The 10,182-nt window shown below is 40.1% G+C and overlaps 1 protein-coding gene across 1 annotated transcript; it reads right to left on the bottom strand.

Annotated features, from left to right (window-relative positions):
* Positions 1–820: 820 nt before the first annotated feature.
* LOC147884279 (putative intracellular pathogenesis-related protein T1) lies at positions 821–1,598 on the bottom strand. Its single transcript, XM_087398245.1, has 2 exons — positions 1,309–1,598; positions 821–1,220 (listed from the first exon to the last, which is right to left on the bottom strand). The coding sequence occupies exons 1-2, from the start codon at positions 1,496–1,498 to the stop codon at positions 916–918; spliced, it is 495 nt and encodes a 164-aa protein (XP_087254371.1). The 5' UTR covers positions 1,499–1,598; the 3' UTR covers positions 821–915.
* Positions 1,599–10,182: the final 8,584 nt, after the last annotated feature.

Below are 10,182 nucleotides of genomic sequence, written 5' to 3'. Positions count from 1 at the left end.
CACCTTGAATGTCATAATGTCTAGTAGAAAACATGGATTTTATGTTATATTCAGCCCTTAAATACTTCACAAACTCTTTTTCCCACAAAACAATGGAGCTCAAGTGCTTCCTTGGTTTTGTGGGAAGAAATGGGTAAGGGACCAAATTCCCCTTTCCCACAAAAGTACCACAATGTCATAAGCCTAAAGAATCTTTAACCTATTAACCATGGACAAAGGAAAAAAAAAGTAAGGACACGTGGTAGCTTAGAAGAGAAGAGCTTGCCACGTGTCACAAAGAAGGAGCTATTGGATGGAGGTTAGGAGAGGGGAGGAGGTGGAAAGACAAGAGGCAGGCTTTGAGTGGGGAGGAGGCGGAAAGACATGAGGCAACTTTGGGAGGAAGGTGGAAGGTCAATGGAATTAAAAGAGGAGATAAAGCCATGGGTTAAGACTTAGCCAAAATTTCAAAAGCCAATCCAAGTATGCAAGGTTAATTGATTAACAATTTAAGAAGTGATCAATGCATGTGCCAAAAGGAGATCTCTCTCTCCCTCTCGCTCTCTCTCAACAAGGGGGGGGTTCCAATCCAAGTATGCAAGGTTAGTTGATTAGCAATTTTAGAACCGATATATGCATGTGCTAAAAGGAGTTCTCTCTCTCTCTCACTCACTTAGACTACTCAGCAAGGCACGGGTTGCTTTTATGCCATGTCATGCTAGCCGCCATTAGAGTGAACATGTATTCCATGTTATCTCCCCGTGTAGTCGCGTTGTACGAAGACACGAATCTTAAAACATAGACTTGTGACGCTCATAAAGATGACAAGGAAACGCTAAACTTTATTCACAAATGACCACATCGTTTTATTTAGAGAACAGCTCCCGCTGGGAGTTGCCCATGCTGTGATCTTTACATTATATGAGACTGTTCGGCTTAATTGGAAACGCAGCCGAAGTTGGGATTGGCGTTAAGATACGCTTCCACGGATCGGATGGTCTGGATGGTCTCTTCCTTGAATTTCTCGTGATACTTGTTCTCGCCAATGCTTTCGTACTCGAGGGAGTAATGTACCACGCTTGAGCTCTCATCGGCTTCACTAGTTATCTTGATGGTGTAGCTGAAGGTACGCCAATGCTTGCCCAATACTTCACTCTCTATGAGTCTCAGCCTCGCAAAGAAACTGGTGTGATCCACCTCCTCGAACTTCTCTTTTGCGGAGATGCCGCAACCATGATGGCCTGCATCCATGGACAAATCAACATAGAAAGCAAGTGCATATATATTCTTTAAAGTTGGAAGCTAATGAAGATGAAGATGAAGCATTACCCTTTTTTCCAAATTTCACCAGCCTCACGCTTCCGGTCTCGCAGCGGGCTCCTTCCACGATCTCGATCCGTTCGTAACGCTCTGGCAAAATGGCTGCGGCAGCGAGGTGGGCGTCCTCCACCAAAGCTTTCCACATTTTGGAGGCTGGCTGCGTGACAGCCACCTCGAAGTCGAATGTTTTACGACACATTGTGCTGATAACCCTGGGGGGAAACAATTAGGGAAGGGTTGGCAATCCAATGAGAGGGAAGCAGGCAAGCGAGAAGCAGAGAGCTGAGATGATAATGTGTACTGAGAAGGCAAATGGGCATTTTATACTTGAGAGAAAAGATTCGACGTGACGGAAATGTCTTTCAACGAAAAGTGTGATGGGCCTAAAGCTGGTATAGGCGAGACACGTTAACGAATATAATTGTGAGCTGTGTTTCGCTTACAATTCCCACTTCTACCTTCCTTTCATCTCCACCAGAGCTTTAGAAAAGCCACCTCCTTCCACTATATTCTATTCATTGTGTATAAAGTCTTCTTATCACATACACAAAGCATTGGGTTACGTCAATGTCAATCTCTTTCGAGGGAGTCAATCTCTTTGGAGGGAATCAGGTCCCAAAGCATCGAAACAACGAGAATAAGTACGAACATAGAGCATTAATACACTATCCATGTGTCCTCTTCTCCGAGAAAAATGATTTTAAAATTTTTGATTTGGTTCCAACATGGTTTGCTTTACCAAAGAGAGACCAAAGAGCATGACTTCTCCTAGATACTAGTGCACAATTAATATTGAAGGCACAACTCTATATGGGCCTACATGCTTATAAAAATAAAAATACCATTGTTAATTTTCACATATATATAGACATAGAAGAAATGCTTCAAAGCTAGATCATGAGCATATTTTGATAAAGGATAAGTTGTTGGTGGTGGTTTTTCCAACCTCCCTAAAAGGTCTTGCAAAAGTGAGATATAAAAAGTAGCTTAACCCTGTGAACCAACATTGTCCTTTGTTAGATATTAGACAAAAGGAGCACTTCAAATGAGTCAAGACGAAGAACCTGAGATATGTTGATCGGGTGCCTCCACTCCCTTAGAGCCTATTCGCCATGCAACCTAGGCTCACTCTTCCTTCCTTCTTAGTATGGTTCTAGTTTTAGATTTTAATCCCCATGATTAGTGATGTTTGTTAGTTTCACCTATTTTGCATCATGATCTGCTCATAAAATTGAGGGAAATTTGTAACTCATAATCTCAAAGTGAAAATACCATAGGCAATTTTCAACCAAGGGTAATATGACCTAGGTAACATGGTCTTCTCTACCTCAAGAATATTGTGCCCCAAGATCATCCTCTAGCTTGTCCAAAAAAGAGGAAGTGCACTTGATGGAACCGCATGTGCACACACGTGTGTGTGTGTTTCGTATATTACTATACCATTCCTTCTGACAAATTGTCTAAGCGGGAGTCCATTTTCATACTCAGATTTGTATCAGTCAATTGTAAACAGTACCACAATACTCATGGTTAGTCTCCAATTATCATTCATTGGAGGTAATCTACCATATAGTCCTCCTTGAAGTCGCCAATGCCAAATGTTCATGCCTTAGATTTATTAATGCCAAACCGATAGAGAGATATGCCGACTCACCTGGCGCCATCACAACACAATGAAAGTTAGAACATTTCATTCATGATGCGAAAGCCAAGCTTCAATGCCGGCAAATAGTTGTTATCCATGTCACTCTATCTAGATTAGCATTAAACAAATCTTGGCATTCAATTTTGACGGCAATTAACAGTTGACAATCAGAAAAAATCACTAACACACTATTCAAAATTTTTGGACTTTCTAGAGCTCCTAGTTTGGACTTTTTTTTAGAGCATATCCTCTCCACTCAACTTCACTTAGTGAACTAAAAATTTGGGTTTTTTAGAACATTAAATGGGTCACTTATATACAAATATGGCCTTATTAAGCTAAAAAGTCAAGTGGTGACCTCCAATTTAAAAAAATATGGCTCAATGAAGCTATAATTCCCAAACTTGTGCATGGTGCCCCATCCAATATCCAATAACTATAATAATAATAATAGTGGTCTCCTAGCTCTAGTTCAATGTTAACACTATGCTGCTGTGTGCTTGCATATCAAATATGTCACATTGTAAGATATCTCCCAATGTTTCAAAGTCTCCATATGGATATTTTAAATGTACTTCAGGATTTATAATGTTGGTGATTATCACTACACATCTTCTCTCACTACAACATTGGAAATGATACACATTCATAGGATCAAGACTATGAATTTATCCAAAAGCCACCACTTCATTCTTCTTATATAACACCACATCCATACCCTCTATTAGGGTGAATACTTATTTTATGTACAAAAATAGATTAGCAACTCAAAAAAAGACACAATAAATAATCATTGAGCTTATTATTACTTGATAACTTTTATATCAAAACTAGCAGAGAAGGCATTAAACCTAAACCCTATATCCTAAACTTTACCAATACATCTTAACCACTGTAAATCCTAAACTTTAAACATTTAATTTTTAAACCCTAAATCCTAAATCCTAAACTCCTAAACACTAAATCTTAAACCCTAAACCCTAAACCCTAAACTCTAAATCCTAAACCCTAAATCCTAAATCTTAAATCCTTAACCCTAAACCCTAAACCCTATACCCTAGCCCTAAAATAAAACCAAATTTTAATGAATTTTTTTTATATATCCAATCTGTTGCACGAATCAAGAAAATTCTTGATTCGTGCAATAGGATGGATATATCCCCCAACCTGTTGCTCAAGAATTTTCTTGATTCGTGCAATAGATTGGATTCTTAATTCATGTAATAGATTGGATATGCCCCCCAACCTGTTGCACAAATCAAGAAAATTTCTTGATTTTTTAACTTGTTCAACTTGCAATAGGTTGGGGGATATATCAAACCTATTGCACAAATTGAAAAAAATCATTAAATTTTAGTTGTATTTTAGGGTTTAGGGTTTAGGGTTTAGTATCTAGGGTTAAGGATTTAGGGCTTAGGATTTAAAACTTAGTGTTTAGGGTTTCGAGTTTATGATTAAATTTTTCATGGTTTAGGGTTTAGGGCTAAGGGTTTAGGATTTAGGGTTTAGGGTTTAGGATATAGGGTTTAGGGTTTAGGGTTTAGGATATAGGGTTTAGGGTTTAGGGTTAAGGATTTAGGATTTAGCATTTAGGGTTTAGGATTTATGATTATTGTTTTAGGGTTTAGGATTTAGGATTTAGGGTTTAGGGTTTAAGGTTTAGTATATAAGGTCATGAGCTTAGAGTCTAGAATCTAGGGTTTAGGATCTAGAAATTAGGTTTTAGAATTTAAGCTATAGGGGTAGGGTTTAAGGTTTAGGGTTTAGGGTTTAGGGATTAGAACTGTTATATAAGTTTAAGAGCTTAGATTATATAACCTAAGATTTAGGGAACTTTACGATTTAAGATTTAGGATGTAAGATTTAAGGTATATAGACTATATAAAATATGCATTCCAAAGTATTTAGTTTAGATATATATAGACTATATGTTATATGCTTTCCAAAGTGTTTTGTTTATATCCAATACTAGGTATGATCCTTTGCAGTCTACCTAGTCAAAGTATCCTACTTTTGATTAGGGACAAGCACATAGGCTAAAAGCACACAGATTCATATTTTCTTACATTCATGCTGCATGGTGTATCAGAAGAAATGAAGAAGTATGTGATATTTGTTTGTATCCAATACTAGGTACGATCCTTTGCAAAGGCTTTACTTTAAATAATTATAAGTCTACCTAGTCAAAGTATCCTACTGATTAGGGACAAGCACATAGGCTAAAAGCACATAGATTCATATTTTCTTACATTCATGTTGCATGGTGTATCAAAAGAAATGAAGAAATATGTATTCCATATCATGGACTCATACTATGGATATCTGGTGGTTGCTAAAGTAGAAAAATGATATGGATTCAATGATATTATAGTTTTGTACAAAGCCTTAAACAAAGTTTAAGGCTTTTGCAAAGTATTACATACTGTAACAAAGATAAGCAAGTATGCTAAACCTCTTTCAGATTCTATGGTTTTAAAAACCTACCTTAACTAACAAGTATTATTCACATGGAAGAAAAGCATACATGCTAAAAGCAAGTGTGTAAATTTTAATATTTTCTTATTTTTTAAATTAATTCAATTCTTTGATTGACTACCTTTTTAAAATTTAAAGGTTATTAGTATATAATATACATAATTTTAAATGTTATTAATGTATAATATTAATAATTTATATATTTATTTAAATTTATATAATAATTATATTATATTTATATTAGTTTTTAAGTTAATAATGTATATTTTTTTTTAAACTAAAATTTAATATCTAGTTAATAGCATGAAGAATATTATAGAGATTTTTCATATTAAGAACTATCTTACAAATACATTCATTAATTCTTCATTATTTGAAGAATAAGTATTATATAAAGCACATATGCTAGAAGACCTCCCTTTTAAAAATATTTTCATTATTATATTTTTTAAAATAATGTATTTATATATTTTTTTATATAATAATTATATAATATTTATATTAATTTATAGATTAACAATATATATTTTTAGCAAGATTATATTTTAACATTAGTTAATAAAAATTTATTATATTATGGAATAAAAATATTATAAATGGATTTCTCATATTAATAAGGTGTCACGAGAAGAGTTTTTGGAGAGATTTATGATTAAATTTTGTTTTGAAGTTGTTACCTACACAATAGGTAAGGAGGTTTGAGTCGTTTTGAGGTTGAGAGAGAAATTGGTAATAGATTTTTTTTTTTTTTTGGAAAAATTGTTGCATGCCAATATGCTAGGAGAGTTTGAGTTTGAGAGAAATTTGTGACAATAGGTTGTGAGAGTTTGAGGTAAAGAGGGAAATTTGTGGAAAAAAAGATTTAATGCAAAAGATGGCTTTTTGAAGTTGTTGCGTACGCAACAGGTTTTTGAGAAAAGAATCGAATTTGAAAAAAAAACAAAAACTTGATTCTTAGAAGTTCTTACGTACGCAATAGGTTGGAAATGAACTCATCTCTTGCAACATTTTGAAAATTTTCAGAATCATGCAACAGGTTGATGAGAAGAGAGAAGCGTGGAGTGTCAAAGGATGAACTTTGAATGAAAAAGAGAATGAAGAACATTCTACTTATAGTGAACTTAAAATAGCTAAAAAAACCTAAAAAACTAAAAAAAGCTAACTTGACCTAAAAGCTACCCATCTCCTCATTCTCTCTCACAACTTTCTTGGAGCTCCTCCATCACCTCCCCACCCAGGTACTCCCTCCCTCCCTCCCTTCCCCTCTCCTCCCTCCCCTCCTTTTCCCTCTCCTCCCGCTTCCATCCCCTCTCCTCCAGCTTTCTCTCTCCCTTCCCTTCCCCTCTCCTCCCGCTTCCCCCCTCCCCCCCCTCCCTCCTCTCTCCTCCCGCTTTCCCCTTCCCCTCTCCTTACTTCCTCCCTCCCCTCCCTTCCCCTCTCCTCCCCCTCTCCTCCCCCTCCTCCCGCTTCCCCCTTCCCTTCTCCTCCCGCTTCCCCCCTCCCCTCCCTTCCCCTCTCCTCCCTTCCTCCCTCCCTTCCCTTCCCCTCTCCTCCCCGCTTCCCCCTCCCCTCTTTCTTTCTTTTCTTTCTTTCTTTATTTCTACCTCCTCTCCCTCCCTCCCCTTCCCCTTCAGTACTATTGTTTTTTGGGTGAGAAGAGTAGAGCAGCTATTTTTTTTGGGGGGAGCGAAGAGGCGGGGAGGCGGGAGCGGTGAGGGGGAGGAGAGGTAGAGGTGGGAGGCGGGGAGGAGGGAGGCAGGGGACGGAGAGGAGAGGAGGCAGGGAGAGGAGGTGGGAGGTGGGGAGGGGAGGCGACGGGAGGCAGGAGGCGAGGAGGAGAGGAGGAGAGGAGGGGGGATTAACCCCCCCTGAACCTATTGTGTGCGGTGGGAGACGGGGAGGAGAGGAGGCAGGGAGGGGAGGCGGGAGGTAGGGAGGGGAGGTGGCAGGAGGTGGGGAGGCGAGAGGCGAGGAGGAGAGGAGGAGAGGAGGGGGGATTAACCCCCCCTGAACCTGTTGCATGCGCAACAGGTTTAGGGGGGGTAATCCCCTCCCCTAACCCCCTTTTGGGAGACTGTTGTGCATGCAACAGGCCCCCCAAAGGGGCTTAGGGGAAGGGATTAACCCTCCCTTAAGTGGGTGCCCTTTGGGGCTCCCCAAAAAAAATCTTTGGGGTTCTGAGGTCAGGGTCCACTTACCTGCCACCATCAAGCCAAAACAATGTGTTAGAACATCATAGCTTTGTAAGGGAAGATAGGAACGCCTGCAAACCCCATCTTGTAAGACACCTATTAGGCTATAAAAGATGAAAAATGAAAACATATTATAGCAATCACAATATAATGAACCAAGATGATCTAGATCAACATTGTGTGATCACACATCTTGAGCTCATTGTTGGAAATGTCGTCATCGAGATGAATCGAGCCGACCAAAGCAAGCTATCATCTGGACAATAGCCTACTCTATTGACATCTATGTACCATATATATAAAAAAAGGCCAGAGTAGACCAAAGCGAGGTGAATCCAACCAACCAAAGTGAGCCATCACTTGGCCTTGATCATGATGCTACCTAATAGAATGTCACTCGAGGTGAGATGAATCCAATCAGCCAAAGCAAGTCATCATTCGACCCCAATTGATAGACATCATACATGCAAACACATATAAGCAAGCATAAATAAGCATCACACATATTCCTCTCTCTCTTTTCCTCTCTCGATTGGGGCGAGGTGAATCCAGCCGGCTGAAGCGAGCCATCACTCGGCCTTAATCATGATACTACTAGAATGTCACTCGAGGTGAGATGAATCCAACCAACTGAAGTGAGTCATCATCCGGCCCCAAGTGATACACATCATGCAAGCACACACACAAAAGCAAGCAAGCATAAACATATCACATATTTCTCTCTCTTTTCTGTCAGTTGAGGTTAGGTGAATCTAGCCAACCAAAGCGAGCCATCACCCGACCCTAACTGAAAACAATAGTAATGCTAGAAGCTCACCAGAAGCTTGAAGGAGAAGGCGGCAAGCAGCAAAAAACAGCAGGATTGCGGAAAACAGTGGAAATTGGTGGTGAATTTCATGGAAGGTGAAAAAAATACCATGAAGCTGCCCTTTCATAAAACCCAACTCAACACACCAGCCGGTATGTCTCCACACCAGTCGCTATTTTTTGGCCAATGCATGCATGCCACATGTCTTGTCGGTGCACATCGATCGATGTAATCTCCAATACACCGACTGGTATAGGGTTTCACCGATCGGTGTATTTGATACCGATTGGTCTAGTGGTTCACCAATTGGTGTTTTTTTCACTGAGTGGTGATTTTCTACACCGTGCGGCATATTCAAGGAAATACCGGACAGTGTTGTGATACACCGCGCGGTAATTTAACTGATCAACTGATGTATGTTGACCAATTATTAAACATGCATTTTTTGCATTTTGAACATCCACAAGCATTTTTAATTCAAAAAACACATTCTTTTCCTTTAAAAAACGTACTAAAAAAATCCCAGGCAGTTGGACTCTTGCTCAATGAGATTTGAGAACTGGGCAATGCCATGGACGAAAAAGGGGTTGAGGCATTGGGTGGTAGCACCCTTAGCGAGGTTCTTCTTTGAAGAATTTAAAGCAGTGGGTGTACTCTTGGGGGAAAGAGTAGCCCTTATCATAGAGGGCGATGAAGCATTTGAAGAGGTGAGTAGCATTGCAAGGGAAGGGGGGCCTTGGATGGGGATACCAGAGATGTAGGATGGGGAGTGAGGGAGGGGATCAGTGACTTGGTAAATCATGAGGTCCTCAAGGGAGGCGACGGAGGGGGAGAGGAAGAGGGGGGGCAGGAAGGCAACCATGAAGCAAGAGGAGAAAGCCATGGGAACTTGCTTCAAGGTCCTGGCTATAGCATCCTGTGCGAAAACCCCTGATGAAGAAGATGACCAAAATATGAAGAAGACTCCAACTGAACAAGAGCAAGAAAGCCATGAGGTGGAGGATGAAGAGGGGTCAGTTATGTTGGAGGGTAACCTATTAACCATGGACAAAGGAAAAAAAATTTAAGGACACATGGCAGCTTGGAAGAGAAGAGCTTGCCACGTGTCACAAGGAAGGAGCTATTGGATGGAGGTTGGGAGAATGGAGGAGGTGGAAAGACAAGAGGCAGTGGGGAGGAGGCGGAAAGACATGAGGCAACTTTGGGAGGAAGGAGGAGATAAAAGGTCAATGGAATGGAGGAGATGGAAGTTCACCTTTAAGAGGGAGGAGGAGATGGAAGGTCAATGGAATTAAAGGAGGAGATAAAGCCATGGGTTAAGACTTAGCCAAATTTTCAAAAGACAATCCAAGTATGCATGGTTAATTGATTAGCAATTTAAGGACCGATCAATGCATGTGCCAAAAGGAGATCTCTCTCCCCCCCCACCTCTCTCTCTCTCTCTCTCTCTCTCTCTCTCTCTCTCTCTCTCAGCAATGCGGGGTTCCAATCCAAGTATGCAAGGTTAATTGATTAGCAATTTTAGAACCGATATATGCATGCACTAAAAGGAGCTCTCTCTCTCTCTCTCTCTCTCTCTCTCTCTCTCTCTCTCTCACTCTCACTCACTTAGAGTACTCAGCAATGCACTGGTTAGATAACATGCATGGGCGGTGAGTGAGTTGTAATGAAGATAGGTAGTGCAAAGTTAGTTAGAACAATAGGCAGTGAGTAGGTGGTTATAAAGAAGTGTGGCAGGGGGACGGCAGTTTTGGTTGGGTTAG

The sequence above is a fragment of the Dipteris shenzhenensis genome, chromosome 27 (assembly GCF_047967505.1).
Source record: "Dipteris shenzhenensis isolate YYH24624 ecotype China chromosome 27, Dip_SZ_1.0, whole genome shotgun sequence".
In the NCBI taxonomy this organism is placed as follows: Eukaryota; Viridiplantae; Streptophyta; class Polypodiopsida; order Gleicheniales; family Dipteridaceae; genus Dipteris; species Dipteris shenzhenensis.
This window is presented reverse-complemented; position numbering and strand designations above follow the sequence as displayed.